This window comes from Alligator sinensis, unplaced genomic scaffold, assembly GCF_000455745.1.
Source record: "Alligator sinensis unplaced genomic scaffold, ASM45574v1 scaffold1385_1, whole genome shotgun sequence".
Classification (NCBI taxonomy): domain Eukaryota; kingdom Metazoa; phylum Chordata; order Crocodylia; family Alligatoridae; genus Alligator; species Alligator sinensis.
In genome coordinates this window covers 77,415-98,308 of record NW_005842793.1, presented here as the reverse complement: position 1 = coordinate 98,308, position 20,894 = coordinate 77,415, and the positions used below count along the sequence as shown (strand labels likewise).

Below are 20,894 nucleotides of genomic sequence, written 5' to 3'. Positions count from 1 at the left end.
GGGGGGAAGGGGGGGACGGGCTGGGCCCCACCCCCACGTCTCTGCTTACCAGGGACAGAGCTTGGGTGCGAGCCGCTGCTGCAGCCTTGTCTCGCTCCTATTTGCTCCAGCATGCTGAGGCAGCATGCTAGAGCAGCAGGGGCACATTGCAGCCACAGAGACACTCTGGCTGCGCGCTAGAGTGCCTCTCTGGAGGACCCAGCATCTGGTTGCTTCAGGGCATGCTCTAGGAGCGTGCCCTGCACTGCTTCTTTTCGGAGTGGGGTTTGGGCTTGTTTTTTTGTTTTTTTTAATACTGGGATTTCCCAGTATCAGAATTAGAGTCTGCTCTGCAAATATGCAGCACAGGAAACATTTTTTTCATTCCCAGTGTGCCTCTTGCGGTGTCTCAAACTGCTTTGAGATGCTTCAACAGGCACATGCTTGGTTGTCTGAACGTGGACTGTGTTTTTGCTCAATTACAGGAGAAACCTGTACTCCGTTAGCCAGATGAGCCTCATCTGAAAAGAAATTTAGTAGATTTATTGAATTTACAAATCTTACATTAGTGTTACACCATTGGCTTTAATGTAGTTATTTTTGATGTGTAAAGGCCTAAGGGGGAATTTCTTTGGAATTTTTTTCTTATTTCTTTGATTCTTAAAAGTCTACCCATCTCTCCTAAATAAAGCAAAAAACAGAAATCCAGCACTCAAGTTCAATACTACAACATTATTCATGGGTTCAGAAATATGCATAACAAATTTAGCAAAACAAATTACTATTTAATTTTAAACAGTATATAATATTGCTAAAACTCTAACTGGTTAGTAAGGGATATTGATTTTAGTCATGTTGGTCTGAAAGCATAGGCAGACAAAACTCTTGGGACAGAAGTGATATATTTTTATTAGACCAACTAAATAGTAGCAAAAAGAAAGAAAGAATTTTTTTGCTACTATTTAATGAATCTAATAAAAGATATCACCTCTACTGCGAGAGTTTTTTCTGCCAACTGGTTAGTAAAATATTCATAATATTCACTATAAATATTCCCCCTCTTCATCCTCTACATTAATTAGAATAGATTCAAGAATTCTTATATGACTTTTATTGAATTATGCTAAGTGCATCTACATGTGCAATTAATGTGCACTAAAGTTGCTGCGCAGTACCCACTTAGCACTGGGCTCAGAGGCAGCTTCTGCACAAGCAAGACAACCCCCACCCCCTCCACACACACACACACACACACACACACACACACACACACACACAGTCCGGGCTGACTGGGACAAGTTTGTTCCCGATCAGCTGTCTATATACGCACTACTATACATTTAATCTAGTCCCTGTATTTCTTGGCGCTAGGAAACAGCACATCAGCCTAATTTAGTGTAGTAAATGCTCTGCATGTGCAGATGCTGATGCTTTACTGTGCAGTAGACTAATCTATTGCACAGTAAACCATTTTGTGTAGACGTGCCTGCCTACAAGCAAGAAATATTATCTTTTATTGCTAGGGATGCAGTAAAATTGAATAATAATTTTAACAGAGTTAAATTTAAAAACATTTTTAATTCAGGATATTCAAATCTGGAAAATGTATTTGAGGCTTCATATGCATTTTGTATGTATGCCAGTTATAAATCACTGCTGTCCTGAGTGCAGAACGTAGAATATTAATTCTAAGAGACCGGCCAGTTTCCTAAAGCCCATACATTGCTTGTTTTGAAGAACAGGAATTTATCATATTAAAGGCATTTAATTCTATCTACAAACCAGACTTTTTGTAGTATTTTTCCTTTTGATTACCCCACACGTTTTTCACCATTGCTGTACCTTACAATTTGTTCAGACAGAAAGAATGAGTAATTGTCTCCTTTTGAAAGCCAAAGTAAATGCTATTCTATGCACTACAGCAGCATCCCTACTGAGCAAGGTATGGTATGCATTCTTACCCCCCTACATTTTTCTCCTCTTTTCTTTGAGCTAATGAGAAACAAAGCCATCCCATATCAACCACAAAAATCTAGATTTTATTTAGGGGCACAAAGCACTGCTACTGTGCACTGGATTGCTTCTAGACCCATAATTTGTATTTAGCACTGAACTTCAAGCAACATTACAACATAGGGATAAAATCACCTGCTGTTCCTACATACCAAATTGCTCTCATATTCTGAATGCAAATTTAAAATAATTATTACATGGATGTTAACACAATATTCAGAATAATTTGGACAGCATTCCAAATCCTGATATTCAAAATTCCCAAATGATTTCTCTATTCATACTGTAAAAAAATACTAAGTATGTTGAATTTATAAGATCCTCAGAATAAAGATAAATCTCTCCACATCTTTCTGGGCTGGCTGCAGAGAAGTGCTGAGCACTCTCTAAAGTCAACAGTAGTTAATGGGGCTCAGCAGCATGCAAGATCAAATTCTAGTTAATAAAGTAAGCCTCACAATCGAGTGATCAGGGCAACTCCAGAGGGGGTGTAGTGGTGCAGCTGCATCCATGTTTTGAACTGGACTGCACCATGGGAAGCTCTTGGGGACATTCTGAAGTCCCTAAAACTGGTGAAAATCCCCCCTCCCTTCTGCTTCTTGCTCAGAGGGGTGATACCCCTTCCCCCCACCACACTTCCCCTGCCTGATGCTGCTGCTGCTGCTTTCCCTGCTGTCCCAGGGATGAGGGAAGCACCAGAGGGGTTTCCTTCCTGATCCATCCAGGCTGTGTGGGGACTGTGTTCAGTTAGGACAGAAACAGGGGGAAGGGGGGGGGGGGGTTGTTCCCCTTCTCTGCCCCTGCTCCTGGGGGACCACACAGGGAGGAGGGAACTATTCTCACCACTCCCAGGTGCTTCCCCCACTCCCAGGACATGAGAAATTGTTTAATTAAAAAAAACTCTGCATATTTAAAATAGGTATTAAAACAATTCTTGTACAGAAATATTGTGAGAAGTTATTTCTTAAGTTATATAAGTCCTTATTAATATGTAACGCTCCTGTGCTCTATTAACATATCCATCAGGCTACTGGAATTCCTAAATTTACTAGTAATAGAATATTTTTTAATTCTTCAGTATGAAAACACTATGTAGGTAGATAACTAAGCATTGTCCAGTGTAAATCAACACAGAATACTGGTTCTTTTAAATACCTCTTATTTACCTGAATCAAAGACTGATTTGAATTGAAGATGATCCCCAATAATAAGATTCTAGATAGATAAAATGTATAAATTTGTAAGAATTTTCCATGTCTAGAATCTAATTATCGGAGGGTCATCTTAAATTCGTGTGTCCCCCCCCTACTGCGGCTGTGGGGCAACTGGTGGGGCATGGGCAATGGCAAGTAAACTGGCCTGACACCTGCTGCTTGCCACCTGTCACCCCCACCACTTTCCCACCCTGGTGCCTGACATCCTGATGACTGTGTACGCCACATCTCCCACCTCTGCAGTGCCTGGACCTCCTGGCACCCGTGCCCCCCTGGTGCCTAACCTCCTCACCTGATTCTGTTCTTGCCTGCTCTCCCTGAGCTTGCACGCCTCGCACCCGCTCCTCACCACATATCCCCCGCCTTGGTGCCTCTGCCCTCCACCATGCTGTGGCAGAAAGCCACCTTTGTTTCTCTCCCAAAAACTCTGCTCTGTGACAATTTTGATTAGGATGGGCCCAGCAGAGAGAGACATCCTCACCTTATCTCTTTGGGTATCCTGAGCTGGATACATTCTTGAGGGAGGGGGGAAACTTACTCCCTCTGCCTACGTGACTGACATCACATACCTGAGTGAGGGGCTTCCTTCCTGGTGGGCTAGAGTCTGCCTGGCAACTAGTGATGTATTTCAAAATGGCTGGCTGACAGTCAACAGGTGCTGACCTCCATTGGACCAGGTAAATGAGGTCACAAGGGCTATATAAATTAAGGACTGCCCAGGAGGAAGGCGGGCAGCAGCCATGAGGGATACTCAGGAACAAAGAAGAGCCGTACCATCTGAAACTTGCTCGCTTTCTCAAAACTCATGATCAAGGAGCACTGCGTGCAATTCTGGGCGCCACAATTCAAGAGGGATGCGGATAACCTGGAGAGGGTCCAGAGAAGGGCCACTCGTATGGTTAAGGGCCTGCAGACCGAGCCCTAAAGGAGAGACTAGAGAAACTGGACCTTTTCAGCCTCCGCAAGAGAAGGTTGAGAGGTGACCTTGTGGCTGCCTATAAGTTCATCACGGGGGCACAGAAGGGAATTGGTGAGGCTTTACTCACCAAGGCGCCCCCGGGGGTTACAAGAAATAATGGCCACAAGCTAGCAGAGAGCAGATTTAGATTGGACATTAGGAGGAACTTCTTCACAGTTCGAGTGGCCAAGGTCTGGAATGGGCTCCCAAGGGAGGTGGTGCTCTCCCCTACCCTGGGGGTCAAGAGGAGGTTAGATAACCATCTAGCTGGGGTCATCTAGACCCAGCACTCTTTTTCCTGCCTATGCAGGGGGTCGGACTCGATGATCTACTGAGGTCCCTTCCGACCCTAACATCTATGAATCTATGAATCTATAAGGAACTGCCTGCCCCCAGAGGGATTCTCCAACAGCCTCTGGATGATACTTGTGAGTAAGCTAACTGAGATCCAACTAGATATATAGCTTGCAGTAACTCAGATGAGATATTAAAGGCTACCCCAGCCAGGGGAGTTTGCTCTATGGGATTTCTCTGATATTGCTCTACCCTGTACCCTATTCTAACCCTACCCTCTGTAACCAATAAAGTTCTCCTTTGTGACTGGTGTAGGAGATTTATTGAGGGGTGGGTTTAATTATGCCCAGGAGGCCCCTTGGGTCTGCGGACTAAGGGAGACTATCCTTTTTGGCCCCCGGACTTGGGGAAGTGCCCCAAGTTCTTGTATTGGGTCGAGTACCCGTAGGACTATTAGGCCTGTGTTTCCCGGAGAACACAGGACCCAGACAGTCCCTTCTCAGGGTGGTGGCAGCACACGTTACCCCCGGACTCTGCGGCGGGGCTCAAAAGGGGGTCTGCCAGGTCTTAGGCACCCCTGGAGAGATACGTGGAGTCTGGAAGGTGGACGGGCGTAATGAAGTGGGAAGCTCAATGCAGGAGCTCGCCCGACTGGCCTGCCACACATGCTACTTACCTTCCCCTCTGTGACAAGGAACCCTGATCCTGTCACAAGGAAGGTGCGCCCCCATAAGGCAAGAACCTTCTGGGCACGGAGGCCTGGTGAGGAAGGGGTTAACTGCTGAACTGGGATGGCTAGTCAGCTGACCGGAAGAGGCAGGACTATAAAAACCCTGGGTTGAATGGCAGTAAGGGGAGTCAGCAGCCGAAGGGGAAGCAGTGCCCCTGAGAGCTCCAGGAAGGAGTCTGGGGAGCGGTCCACAGCAGGAAGGGGGAAGCTATGGAAGCCCCTGTGAGATGAGGACTGCGTCCACAACCAGGACTGTAGTCGGCAGCGCGGAGCTGAGACTCAAAGAGAGTTCGAATAAGCTGACCCGCTGCGTTGATTGAGCACATGCAGTTATTATTATTATTATTATTATTATTATTTTTTGTGATTATTGAATAACACTGGAGGTTTGGGTGAGGCTATTAGGGCACGGAGGAGGCCTCATTTTGGGGACCCACTCCGGAGTGGGAACCCCAGCGCTAGTGAAAGCGCAGCTTTTGGGGGGCACAGCCCCTGGCGCTAGTGAGGACGCAGCTTTTTGGGGGGCACAGCCCTGGCGCCAGTGAGGGCACAGCTTTTGGGGGCATAGATCCCAGCACCGGGAGGGGGGGGGGCTGGGGGGGGGGGGGGGGGGCACAGCCCCAGTGCCACTGAGGCACAGAGTGCGGAGAGTCCGAGTGCCAGTAAGGGCACAGCTTGGGACGACACAAATCCCAGCACTCAAGGGATGATCTTAAAAAGGCCAGGGAGGCCTAGTGCACCTGGGGGGTGCAGGTATATTGTTTTGTTTGGACTGGTGGGGTCGCATGCTGGTTTTGAACTTGCAGCCCCCTCATTGTGGGGCTGGCACCTGTGTCTCTGGGCCAGGGAATGCTGTGCTCCAGAAGGGAGCAGAAAAAGCAGCCACAAGCCTCCAGGCACTGGAAGGAAAAGCTACAGCCTCGAAGTCAAACCCTGTGTGGTGGGTTTGGACGGGGAGAAAAAGGGGTCAGGCCATCCTAGGAGAGACCCCAACATATCCAATATAATAGGCAGTCTCCCGCTCGCATAGTAATTTCCATCAAGATGTGGCAGGCAAGATTAGGGCGGGACAGAAGGATTCCAAGAGGGCTTCAAGAGCACCCCACATAAGATGCAGATGACCAGGAAGATAGCGCTGGGGAGGGCAACCTGTTACACCCTCACAGCTCCAAAACTGGCTGGGGCCTTGCTCAAGCCAAGAACAGGGAACACAGATCATTTGCTGCCCCTGGTCCCAGCCCAGCCAAGCAGCAGCTCTTGTGGCAATGGCAGCTTCAGCATAGCCCCAGAGGCAGGGCCAGAGCAGCTACCAGCATTAAGTGGCTGGGCTAGGGCCCAAGGCAGCACGTGCTACATGCTCCCTGCCCTGGCCAGAGCTGCAAGAGGGAGGTGGGGGACACCAGCTGCAGCACTGACTAGGGTTCAGAGTTGAAGCTGCAGCCACTGCCTCCTTCCCAAACTTACTTGAACCCAAGATGAGGGGCTTCCCCGCCACGTTCAATGAGGGAATCACAGAACCATTGAGAAGGAGAGTTGAAAAGGATGGCCGACAGTCTTTTAGTCCAACTTCCTGCCTGAGGCAGGATCGTCCCTATCTAAACAATCCCAATACAAACCATCATCTAAACTCCATAAGACTACTATCAAGCCTGACTCAACACAGACCTAACAGCCCAACCTGCCACAAGAAAAGCAGGGGGAACCAGGGCAGCCAACATCCTGGCTCTATGAAATGTTGTCAATATATGCTCAAGAGGCCCTAGATAGAGAGCAATGCCACCCCACCCCCCACCCAACCTCCACTACAGAGGAAGGCAAAAACCCCCGCAGTCTGTGCCAATCTGACCACTGGATAAAATTCTTTTCTGACCCTAAATATGGTGATTGGTCTGACCCTGAGGGGCAATACCCTCCTGCCAGGAACCTCTGGCTTTGCTTTCAGTGGGAGCATTGACACACCCCACTTGAAGTCCCTCTTGGTTGCAGCCAACACCCTATGCCCCTGAGGAAGGCTTAAAAACATCCTGACACACACAGGGGGAAAAAAGGGAGGGGAGGAGGAGGGGAGAAGGGAAGAAACAACCAGCAAAGCCCAGAGACATGGGAAATACCCATAGTAGAACACTGGAATAGCTATGCCTAACTCATCCCTGACCAGTGGCCGTCCCACCTCTTCTTGAACACCTCCAATGACAGAGTCCACAACTTCCCTAGACCGTCTATTCCACTTCCTCACTATTCTCACAGTGAAGAAGTTTTTCTAGATATCCAATCTAAACTTACTTTACGGCAACTTCAAGCCATTGGTCTACATCCTCTTCTCTGCAAGAGAGAAAAGGTGCTTTCCCTCTTCTTTTTGGCATTCCCTCCTCTTTATGACAGCCCTTCAAGTATTTGAAGGCTGATAGCATGTCCCTTCTTAAGCTCCTTTTCCACAAGCTGAGCATACCTAGCTCCTTCAGCCTCTCCTCATGTGACTTTCCTTCCAAATCCTTGATCATCTTTGTTACACCACAAGAACCTGCGCACCAAATACTCACACCAGGACCCTTTGTACATGCATGCACATATGCATACAGTTTGCTGTTCCCTAGCTTCCTCCTTGAATGAACTCTCTAAGCAAACTCCTTCTGTTCACACAAAGTTCATTAGAGTCTGCCTTTTTATAGTGGAAAAAACCTCATCTTGGATTTCAGTAAATGCAATATGTTGCCTTGCAGGGATTACAGACGAGATGATCCCCAGAGGTTGCAAGGAATGGTGTGACAGAATGTCTAACTCATGCAGAATCAGGAATGTACAAGGTGAGTGCAAATGAAGTTAGGATCTCCTTCTTCTTGATCTTTAAATTGTATCCTGCACTTCTAGAGACAGAGCACGAGATCCTATCCTATGTATATAGATGAAGGAAAAAATATTCCTGCCTTCTGTTTTGTTTACAGTTACCCTAAGCAAATCTTTTTTTTTTCTTTCTTTTGTTAATGCTGGGATTTAAAAATAAAATTAAAATAACCTGAAAATCCAGTACATCCAAAATCACTAATACTTTACTTCTCCAACATCGAAGTGTTTTTTAATGCAAATTTTCTCATCTTCCTTCAAACATTCAACTACCATTAACATCCTTTCATGTTTACCTTCTTGACCTATCAGCAAGACTGGTTCAGGCAAACCAGATAAACCTGCAGCTACAGTGAGCCCCCAGGTCATAGCAGTTCAACCCATTTGAGTCAGGTAGAAACAACAGTATGATGGCTACTGATTGCATTTTTGGGGTATAGAGTACAAGTTGCTTTGTGACAACTTTCACATGAGAGTGGCTAATGGCACAATACCCATTTTCATCTCATGCCTAACAAAAAGAGTTTCCTTTACAAATATACATCAGCTGTGGGCACATCAATATTTCATCTCCACAACTTGCCTTTACTGTAATTGGGAGCATCACTACTACTTAAAACTGGATGGAAACACAGGAATCAGAGGAATATTCAAGGAGAAAGTGACTACATAAAAATCTTATTTTACCTGATCTTTGGCAAATAAAGAGCATAGCAGATTAAGACTCACTGGACACGTCCACATATCCAGGTATGTGCGTTAGCAGCAGCTCAAATAGCAGCAGCACAAATTTGTGCCAGAGATTTGTGCCTCAGCACACGTGCATGAACATGCACTTCGGTGTAGGACAAACCGGGCCACTTGGAGCGAACTGACCCTGCCCAGCTCCTCTCAGATCTTCAGTCAGGGGGAGCTAGAGGCTGAGGCCAGCACTTGTGCTAGCCCCTGCAGTCCAAAAAGCTGCCCTGGCGAGCAGCTCAGGGCTACTTGCTCTCAGGAGCTTCTGACACCCAGCCACCTGGTATCTGGGGACACTAGCCCCTGTCAGCTGGACTGCTGCAGCATCCCTGATCTAGAGTGGCCCTTGCCCCTCTACCCACTGCAGCAGTCTGGCAGTGGGGGCTACTGCCTAGCTGTGACCTGCTGCCACCTGAGACAGCATTTGTCCCCTTGGACCTGAGGCCCCATGACTGCGTGCCTGCCAAACCCAGATGGGGACCACACAGTTTGGGCTGTGGTATAGGCACAGCAGCAGAGCCACCTGCACCTCTGAGCCAGCTGCCAGTGGGCTGTGGCTGCACAGTTGGCCTTCATGCAGCACTGCTGTCATGTCTTCAAGTGCCCCTGTCCTGCCATCTGAGCAGCTATCACCCAGAAGATGTGCTCATTGTAGTGGTCTGTTTTGAACTACTGAAATGTGTCCTCCTGACCCCAAATAGCCAGGAGATCAGCTGCCTTGTCCACCCTCCACCTGGGGTCCCCATTGCTGGCCCTGGGCTGGGCACGCCTCTTCCCTTCCAGGCCAGCCTTCCCCTGCACAGTCTGCTCTATGGGGCAGGGGGCCTCCAAGCCCAGCTCTAGTGGCCACTTCTCCCTCCCCCGACATCTCTCCTTCTCTCTCACACACCCCGCTGCTGCCCATCACATAAGTACATAGACCCTACTGCCACCTCAATCCCTGCCCCCCCGCCCATTGCCCACCTCCACCCCTTCCTCCCTGCTGCTACTGCTAGGGGCTGTGCACCATGGGGAAGGGGGAGAGGGGCATGTGGCAGGAGCCTCCCTCCACTACTCCTTCACACACATCCCCCCCCCCCCCCCCCATAATCCCAAACCCTTCATCAGTGCTGCATGATTCCTGTTGCTGCAGCCAATGCACAAGTGATCCACTCCCACCTCTGCCACACAAACCCCACTTCTGGCACTGCTGTGCCCAGAAGGTCCACCCACCCCTTCCAGTACATGGGCAACAAGCTCACAGGGCCCACTCCCTCTGAGCTTACCTATGTCAAAGACCCAGGCTGCTGCAGGAGCAGGAGTAATGAGGGAAACAGCAGTCGGGTAGTATCCTGAGGCTGAACGTTAACCCCTCATGGGCTGGATGCAGCCCAGAGGCTACCAGTCAGACAATCCTAATATAAAGTATTTGCTGGTCATTCTGAAATACATTAACTTCCCTGAACAACCAAGAATATTATACTTCTACATAAAATCATCTGAATGAGAGAAATGAAGCAACAGTCATGTAAATCTTTGTGACCATACTGCTAACTTCCCCTACATTTCATTTCTCCCACTGCCTATGACATAGAATCCTGGAACCACATTTTAGGATGTCATGAAATAACAAAGTAGAAAGAGTCTCCTTTTAACCTCCTAGTAGACTGCAGAAGGAAGAGAACAACACATAAATAAAGACAAAGTACTATGTATTCCTTTAAAAATGACTATAATAAGATTAATCCTGATGAATTAATTCAGCATGAGGAGAGAGATGAAATTTCAGTCCTATATTTACCTGAATTGAAAACAACCAAATTTAAGACAATACCCTAATAATTAGATTCTATACCTGGAACATTATAAATGTGTTAAATCTTAAATTAATTTTCCCCCACCCCACAAGGCAAGAGCAGAGGGGTAAGTGGGAGGGAAAGCAGCAGCAAGGGAAAAGGCAGTCTGAACCTTGCCCCTTGCCCCCACCAAGCCACTTGCCTCCCCCAGGTGCTTATGCCCCTTGCACCTTCCCCCCCACTGGTGCCTGCTCCACCAGGTCACTTGTCCCCACTGTCTGCCACCACTTACTCTATGCAGCAGCTCTGGGTCCAGCTCCATCCCTGATGAGGTAACAAAAATGGCAGCAGTTTTGGCCCTGGGCTGAAGCCAAAGCCACACAGCAGCTCCCCTGTCCCTGAGTGGTCTCCCCCATACTCCCCCCACTCTGCACCATGTGGTCTCCCCTGGGTTGGGCCTAGAGCCATGGACAGAGCAGGTGTCTACCCTGGGCTGCTACTTAAATCTAAGACATGGCTTCCCCCCATTCCCATGTTGAATGGGGAGAATGAACTTCATCTTGGATTCAAGTAAATACAGTACTTCTACAAGAGTGTAACTAATTCAAGTTTTAATTATTTAAAACAATTACTTTGACATTATCTAGAGAGAAAAAAATTGCACATATAAATTATAATCAGAAATAAAACACATGAGATTTGCTATTTTCTCAATTAGTTTACTAACGTTTCTGGTTTAAACCAACCTTTTTGTTGCTGGAGATACAGTTTCCTTCCTGGTTCCTGATGGGGAAGGTAGAGAGCCACTTGGTTTCTTTGGTAACACAGTTCCATTATTAACAGTTGTCCTTAAAGGCAGTGTTTGTACCAGGGGTCTTGCTGTAAGACAAGCAGATGATGAAGTCACAGTCTACACTGAAATGTATACACTGTATAACTGCAGACATCTTTATAACTGCAGACAACAAAAATGTAACATACTTCAAAAATACCTCTAAAATGTGTTTCCTTTGTTTCATTATGCCGGGGACTTAAAACTTACAATGGATAAATTAACTAAATCTGCAGCATAGGCTTATTATTAAAAGGAAGTAATCTTGCAAGAAAGTATGAGTTTGAATTCAAACTGAATATAAACAAAACTATCAAAAAGTTCAGCTTGAATAATATATTGCATTCAGATAAGTCTTATTACAATGAACCTACTGTTCTAGAATTCTGGAATTCTATTTGCTAAATCTCTCATGTAAGAGGTAAATCCTTTTTTATCATCAAAGATATTCCTAATGACATCTGTAAAGTAACCTTGGTACTGCTTAGGGGCTCAATTCTGCAACCTTTTTCACATGGTAGGAATGCTACTTGACTACTTGCATGTGAAAGTGCAAAAATAACTACACCTGTCAGCCCACTACCCTAAATTAGACCACTCTTCAAAAATACAAATCCATATCCCACATTGATGGAGTTCAACAGAATGCCAGAAAGGAGAGCAGGAAGCCTTTTTAAACTCTTTCACAAAGATGCTATTAGTTAGTACTTAGGTAGCCAAACTCCCCAAGGCCTATAGTTTTTATTTTAAAAAGCACGCTTTCAAGAAATATAAGGCTTCACATCTGACATTTCAGAAAACAAGAAAATACATAGTTTTAAAGTGAGGAAGTGCTTGAAATAACAGAATTGTGATATAATCAGTTGAGATGATCCATTTATATCATCCTAGCCAAAAACAGTCTCCTAAAATTCTATTATGTACACACCACATGCATAATTAATTTTGATACAGTTTTATAAGAAGTTTCATTCAAATATACTACATATTAGTTGCAAAAAATCAAACAATGTTCAGTTGTGAATAATAGAAACTTGAGGGGTAAGTATGGTTGTAATACAGTTAGTGAAAATATTTAAAACAGGATCTTTTAACTCCACAGTTATTGTACCGGATTCTGTTTGTTTCTATAAATACTTAGTCAGTTCATAGATAGAAATTTTCTGCACAAGTTTTTCAACTTCTTTTCCCAGATGTACATGGCAGGATGAGCAGTTTCTGGGATGAGGCATAAAATTCCTCAGATCCCAGCTGCACGACTGTCAGAGCCAAATGGTGCCCTGGAACTGTCCTGATCCACATCCTGGGGAATCGAGCAGGGTGAGGTCGTTTCCCTGGCCCTGGTTTAAGTTGTGGGGCTGTCTCCGCCTGATATCAACTATCAGCTGATTCACCTTAACATCTCTGTCACTATCTTGTTCAATTTAAGGCGTCATACATGTAAGCATGTACCCCAGACCTGGAGCCGATTGTTAGCATCTGGACTAGGGAAGCTCTGGATCCTGGGTCAAGACACAGGGCTGCCCCCAGTCTGGCAGCTGCAGCAATGTGCTTCCATGCCAAAATTTGAAGACTGTGGTCTTTCCTTATTAAGTCTTTGACTAGGGTCTACATCTTCCTGGATGCATCCACATGAGACATTTACTGCACAGCTGCCTAATTAGCTCTGCAGTAAAGTCTCAGCGTCTACATATGTGGCCCTATTAGGCCACAGTAAACTAATTAACTCAATTATATATCAGTGCACCTCTATTTCATAAATTTGTGTGCTCATTTCAGTCAATTCCACATACAGAAACCTATTTCAAGCATAAAAGCTGGCACTGACTGCACTTTACAAAAAGAGGTAGTTATGCAAATTTAGGAATGCAAGGTAAGCAAGTTTCTCAGATATTAAGAATAATGGGTTTTATTTACACTGTAAAATGCACATTAACACATAATAATAATGCTAAAATATAAATCTCTTCAGAACAAAATCCATTTATCTACCTCAGCAAGGAAGTACTGTTTTGTAGCCATCATGTAATAATCACTGGCCTGAAAATATATGGTTACCTAACTTCCATTTGGCCATATTAATTCTCACAAAATTCAGTTTTTATCAGCCTAAATTCCTTTTGTAGTTTCCAAAAGATGTCCTATTGTGTTTTAAACTTATATACAGTAGTGTTAATATGTAACAGTCTACATATTAACTATACCCTGTATACTACCTCCCAGATAACTTCAATTTAATATTGGGGAATACAATTCTAAATATAACTTACTTCTTTCACAAGGTCTTGAGAGGCTCTAAGAATATGAACAAGTTATTTTAAAAGCTAAATGCTCAAACAAGCAACTAAAATATTTAAATAAAAATATTTTTACTTCACATACTAGATACATACATACAAATATAAACCCATTAAAATGCTGGAATGAGTTGACTAATTAGCATTAATCTTCTTCTCTGGATGTAATTAGAATTATGCACTGATATAGCATAAAGGTTTCGTTTCAAACCAAGCACCAAGGATGTATGCTTCTGAAGCAGGAGAATCCAAGTTAGAACTAATCCGACTGTCTCTAGAAATAGAGACAGGTAGTAGTTAACTGTTAGTCTGAAGTCAGATAAAGGTTCAAAGAGACATGCGCTTGTGTAGGTGACAGCCTACTTCACCACTCCATTCATGGCTTCCAACAAAGTAGACTGTTGCATACAAAAGCTTATGCCTCTCTATACTACTTAGTCCCTAATTTGCCATTCGGCCCCACTTCTGTCTCTATGAAGTTAGAATGGCAATAAAATGTAGCAAAGCAACAACCTACTGATAGAATTCTGTGATGCATTATTAACACTTTTTAAATTAATTAATCTGTTATTTACTTTGTGGCTGTTCAGTTTTTATTTATGATAGAAACCTGTTGTGTTTCTCAGAATAAGTCCTGCTTTATGCGGGTTCTGTACGTGCGAATTCACTCTTATGCGATGACCCTTTTTATACCAAAAATTTGTTATATGCAGGGTAAATTCACTCTTATGCTATTGGTATGGTGGAAGCTCGCAGTCAGCTGCTTTGTGCAGTGTATTGTGGGAGTGATGGGCACCAAAATAGTCTTCTGTGTGGGTCTGTGCTCCTCACTCATTGTCTGCAACACGTGTTTCTGTAGTTGCCATCCCCATCATGATACTGCCCTGTGCTTCTGTGTACTGTCTGCTGTTGATGAGTACCAAAATTGTCTTGTAAAAGTGGCAGAAATGGGCCTGGGGGTCAGTATAGTCAAGGTCTTGGAACATATCCCTATTTGTTACATTGCAAAGTGGGTTCCCTTTAAGCGAATTTGAGTTATGTGCTATTTTCCAGGAATGCATGTACAGCATAAAGCGATGGAAACCTATATTGATAAAATTAAAACAGTAAAAGAACTTCAAACATGTCAGTACTGGTATTAGAAGCGGTGAATGTCAGTAACTTCATCGTTCATCACTGTTCTGTCAGTTGTTATATTTATTTAGCAAGTTTGGTTGCTCAAGGGTCTTACCTGTGGTAACAGCACTGAAATGTTTATCAGGCTCAGCAGCAGCTTTTTTAATCACACTCTGATCTATGGATTAATAGTGCTATTAAGATAACAAACAAACCAATAGCAAGAGGAAAGAACAACAAACAAAAGTAGGAAAAGTAGGAAGCCATTCTGAATGGCATATAGTGGGCAAAAGAAAAATAAAAAGAGCCATTAGTAAATGAGCTCCATAAATGGGCAAGGCAAGTAAGTCAAGTTCCCCTATATGTACTTAATTCATCTTAGCCTTAAAACTGGGAATTGTTAAGCTTTAAAGGAATATAAATTAGCTACTGGGCCATGAGGAAATTCAGGTAGTGAATAGAGTATTGCTGTCTCATACTGAGCTGGGATGTTGTTCTACTGCAGGTGGGCTTTCATATGAATTGTTAAGCACTTAAATGTAACAAGGTATACTGAACTTGAAATACTGAATGGCATATTTCAGGGTTTTTGCACCACAGTGTTTGAGATCCAAGTTCAACTTTTTGGCTTACAGTTCTGCATCTGAAGGGTAAAATGTCAGTAAAGGGGAAATAGTCCAAGTCTCACTCAACATTAATGGAAAGATGTTAAGAGTGTGTGGTTCCATGTCTGGTGTCTCTAGTCAAATTCATTCCCATGATGGTCTTTGTTAGTCGCCACAGCGTTCAATTATAATGCTGAACTTAAAACTGCTCCTATGAATAAACCGAATTACAGTCTAATGTTAAAAAATTATTAAATATTTTTATGCTGGCACCTGGACTGAGCAGATTCTTTTTCAAAATTAGATTTATCTATTATTTATGAGGAAAGTGTATCAGCAGCCCAAATTTTGTATTTTGGCAGACCTGCTCAAAACAACAAATTATTAATATGCTTTCTAGTCTACTTTTTCTCTCCTCAGAGATATTTAAACTATACAAAGGAGACCTATGGTTAGTGTCTGAAGTGAAATAGGACTGTAAAAATAAGAAATGATTTATATTAGTGTTCTTGGGCACACCTATTTCTGGAAATTAGTGGGAAACCACTTTAAAGCAAACTGCTAATACTATCAAAGCTTATTACAGTAAACTGATGGCCAAATAACTTAAAGCCATTCGTTTGCAGGAAGTGGTACAACCTCTTAGAGCAGCAGTTTCCATTTTTTTCACATTGGGCGCATCTACACGTGCCAATTTAAGGTGCTTTAGCCCAATTTAAGGTGCATTGAGGGCAGGCGTCTACGTGTGTGCGCCCTTAATGTACCATAAAAATGGCGATTTTAGGCTATTCGTGCCTGAATTTGATACCTGAAAAAGCAGGTATCAAATGTAGGTGCAAATAGCTAAAACACATTAACACATGTGTAGACACATCAAGGCACATTAACGCTGTGTATGGACTGACATGGGATTAACTTTAGTCCCACATCAGTCCGTGCACATGGTGTTAATGCGCTTTAACACGTGCACATGTAGATGTGAGCCTGAATCACCTTAATGCACATTAAGCTAATGCACATTAAATTTAGGCGCGCCTAAATGCACATGTAGACATGCCCATTGTGACCCAACTTCTGGGCCTGCAACTTCACTTCTGGTCTGAACCTGATTACTGTGACTGGGGTTGTGACCCCCTGGTAAGTGCCATAATTCGTTTGAAGTCATAACCCCTCCTAGTTTGGGGACTTCTATATTAGAGAACATCCACAATTAAAGCAGCGGCATCTACTAAACGAAGGTCCAACTCTGCTCACATTAACTTCAATGGAAGTAGAAATGGCCCCATATATTTCCTAAACTGACATACAACCCAAGGATAAGATCTTATCTGATTGCTTGATTTCACAGTACTTATTGGGCTTTCCCTCAACACTTTAAAGAACAGCTAATCTAAATGTTATATAAAGCAACTTACTCCCTCAAAAAATTACAAGAATACAGCAGTTTATTTTTTTTTAATGAGAAAGCTACCCAACAGAAACATTTATTTGGTCAGTCTTTACTGTGAAAGAAATGAGGCCAAGAACAGAAAAGAAAATGAAACACCAAGTATTGTGGATACCTATGGAATCTGCCATCCAACAACTAATGTGATTTACAACCCATTAATTTAGCTCCATAATCACCCCTAACCTTCCCCTACAAATGCACAAATTAAAAGAGGAACCAAGACCCCAAATCAGCATATAGTTAAGCTCTTGTTTAACAGTTTTGCTGAATCAGTGTCTGAAAATAAATGACTCGCACAAGGTTGCATTGAATTTCTGCGACTGATCTGGGTGAAAAGTGCAGGTTCTCATCTTCAACTCTGTGACTTCAGACCAGATAGAAACAGTTCTGGTAGGCAATGAATCAGTAATTTGGTGGAATATAGGTGCCAAATTCACAAAAAAGCAATCCAGACAGACCCCATCAGCTTTGCTGCCAGACAGACCCACAAAGCAGCTTTGGTGCCTGGAATCATCAGGCATATACATCATGATCCAAAAAATGGCCCATACTTAGCTTTGTGCTCATGCTCACAAGCAACTGACCTCTGGAAACTAAGAGCATCTTTACACATGCTCCAAGGGTCCAAGGTTGGGGGGGAGAGAGGGGGAGGCACTTTAATTAAAGTGGCTCTTGGAAACTGCTCTAATTAAAGCGCCTGCAGTACAGAGCCAACCCAAGCAGGGTGCGGCACCAAAACAATCTGTGCGAGGCCCCACCCCTGCTCCGATCCTGCACGCCCCAGATCCAAAAAACCTGCCACAGCCATTGGCAGCAGTGGTGGCAGGGGGGGAGCAAGAAGCTGGCAGCAGCCACTCCGCCCAGCTCCACGGGGTCCCCCAAAGGTCGCCCTGATTTGCACCCCTACAGGGACGGCCCTGCCACAGTGTCTCACGTATTTAATGTCCCATGATTCAAAATGGTGGCAGGGGTACTTTAACTAAAACTCGTTTGATGAGCTTTAACTAAAGCGCCCCACTGCCATTTTGAAGTGCAAGGACACTGAATACATATGACACTGAGGCTGCTAGAGCGTGCTAATCAGAACAGGTCAAAGCAGGTGATGGGCATGTGTACAGGTGCCCTAAGTACCTAACTCCCACTTAAACTTTGTTGGGATCTTGTTCAATCCTGAGAGGCCCCCAAAGCCAAAGTCCTCAGTCTGTTCAGCATTCATGTAACACAATTCCAGATTGACACTGATAGTAGCATAAAGTTCAGTACAATGCACTGTTCTAAGGCAAATTTCACTCTTGAACACCTTGGTGCCCACCTTTGCACAGCTCTCTTAGGAAGTGGAACACCTAGATTCTAGGCCCCACTTAGCCAGAGGAACTCAAACCCATATTCTGAATTTCCCAAGAGAGGTTATAAAATATACTCTGGGTGTTCTACCCCTCCTGTTGGAGCTAGACTACTAGGTAGCCAAGAGCACAAAATTCCTGGGGACACATTTTCTGGTGATGACACTCTCCTGGGCTCTGGTCCCCTCTACCTGGGTTATTTGGGTTTTATTTTTAACTAATGACTGTCTAGTACAAATTGTATAAGCGTATGCATGTTCTCTATTGCTAGCTGTTCTACTGCTCCATGAATCTTATACTCTTGGCTGCCTTCAACAGCAAGGGTGGAAGCTATCCTATATTCTAGTAGTCAGGGCTCTCTTCTAGGAAAGGACACTGAGGAGGGCCTAAAACCCAGGTTTCTCACTTCATGGATGAGTGTTATAACCAACAGATACCACCTATGTTTGAGAGAGAAAGTGATCCTGGGTGCAGAGCATTGCACCAAACAATCCTGCTTATACTGAATCTATGCATTGGTCAGGTAGACATCTCCACTCTATGCTCCTGGATCCCAAGTTGATGAAAGTAGCTAACACTCATTTCTGTCATGTGCCTGTGCTCTGAAGAAAAGCAGGACTTCAGACACTGCTGTGCCTTGTGTTCTTATTGGCTGCTTTTAGGAGCCTCCTCTCTCTGTGGATCACCGGGGAGGTAACTAACTGTCACCAATGACTGCATGGGGATCCGAGGTATCAAAATCAATTAATTAATTTTGTGACCATTGTGCAAATATAATATCAATGATGATGGTGTTAGAGAAATTACAGGTCACAAGTAATCTGGTAGAACCTACAATGAGCACACTTCCTCTTTGGGTCTCAGAGAGGGAGAATGACTCTCATGGTCACACAGGATGTCAATGGCAGGATCTTTACACCCTACTAACCTACTAACAAGGTACCAACATTGCAGGCATTTTAACACCTTAGCAGAAGCTCCTACAAAAACAAATGTAAACGGGGCTCTTAGTTAAAAGGCTATAAAATGTATAATTTCCTTTAATGGGATTAAACATTAAAATTTGTAATTGATATAATCTATATCACAAAATTTAGAAATTATAGAGCTTGTGACTTTAACCATATTTTGCACATCTAGCTTGCCACAATTATTTCTACCAAGACAATACACTCATTTTTGAAGATACTGAAAAAGGTGAAAATTTGCCATGCTTTCACAGCAAGAAAATCTGGCAAGACCGCACTGCATCACTCTGGTCCCATTCAAACTTCATTATCTGTGAGGTATTGGGCATTCAACTTAATTTCTTTGATTTACCTTTGAATAAACTGACATTACCCTCAGCAGCTGCAGTAGTAGTGTAACTGTGATTGTCCTGGGAACATGAAAGAAACAGGACAGGGTTGACAATATCTTTTACTAGACCAACAATATACCTAGTAAAGATGTATTACAAGCTTTTGGGAATACAATGCCATTCTTCAAGTTATTTAAGGAACTCACCTGAGGAAGAAAATAATTGTGCCCCAAAGCTCATCTAACATTTCTCTCAACAATAACACTGGTTCAATAAAAGATATTACCAAACAAATCCAGCTTCTCATATTATCTGAACAACAGGAATTAAACTACAGAATACTCCATGATGCCTAAGACAACTTTATCAGCTAATTAACTTTGTCCTTGTTATATGTATTGCCACAATGCTCAGAAAGTAGAGCTTTGACCAGGTAGAAATGATCCAATCCTTGAGGATCTTACAGTGTATTTTTTTCCAAAAGACAACGAATAGTAGCCATGGGAAAATTTAGAGCATGGATTTAAAAGTAAGGATGTGCAGATATTTGACAGGTCAGGTAAACTTTAGAACTGCTACGCCAAGCATTTTTTTGGTTATTTGAATGTTCCATTTTGGTTATAAATTGTGCTTACATTTTTATTTTTGAATTTTGCTTGTTTATCTTGAGATAATAAATATCTATAAATGATCACTTCTTAATCATGTTTTACATAGATTTCAAATGCATACCTTTGGTAGGTCCTTTCTTGTTTTGCATGGCCTGTTGCTCCTCTGTAATATTCAAACGTCGAACTACATCAGCCAGAGCAGACTTGAGCAGCTGGATATCGTCTTCCTGCATTTGGACACGCTGCTCCAGAGAAGCAATGCGGTCTGTTACCTCCATACTGCTTGCAGCAGAGGCACTGTCATCTAAACAAAACAGTAAGAAAAACATGGAATCTTAAAACACATCAAAAATACAAAATATCTACATTATCTGGAAATGAGGCCTTTTCTGTTGAATTCTAGTAAGGAAAGTTTTGAAATGCAGAGAATGAAGGAGAAAAAAAAAAAGGAGTAAGAGTCAGCCTCTTAAAATTAGAACTTTACTTCCAAGACTCATTTTTTGTTGATCAAACACCCACTGCCAACTACCCAAGCATTCTCCCTTTGCATTATAACTTAGCCCCACATCTCATTGTGTTCCGCTTTATAAAAACACTTCAGTATTATCAGTGCCCAAAATACTAGCTATTTATTGGTATTGTTTTGTATACCACACGTATCTAAAAAAAGGCCATTTTCCACTTTACTGAAATCTCCCATATTACCCACACATATGTTGGGTTCCTGCAAGCAGTTCTGCTTATGAGTAACCTATATTGTATGAGAAGAGTCCTAACTGACTATGCACGCACACACTG

General features: G+C 43.5%; 1 protein-coding gene across 3 annotated transcripts in view; it reads right to left on the bottom strand.

The window, feature by feature from the left end:
* Positions 1 to 20,395, bottom strand: part of EML1 (echinoderm microtubule associated protein like 1) — a 100,241-nt gene extending 79,846 nt beyond the window's left edge. For all 3 annotated transcript variants that reach the window (XM_025191212.1, XM_025191211.1, XM_025191213.1), the window contains exons 1-2: positions 20,218 to 20,395; positions 11,289 to 11,421 (exon numbers count right to left, since the gene is read on the bottom strand). In XM_025191212.1, coding sequence (XP_025046997.1) covers positions 11,289 to 11,421; positions 20,218 to 20,374 — 290 coding nt within the window. In that variant the 5' untranslated portion in view covers positions 20,375 to 20,395. The remainder of the gene's footprint in view (positions 1 to 11,288; positions 11,422 to 20,217) is intronic.
* Positions 20,396 to 20,894: the final 499 nt, after the last annotated feature.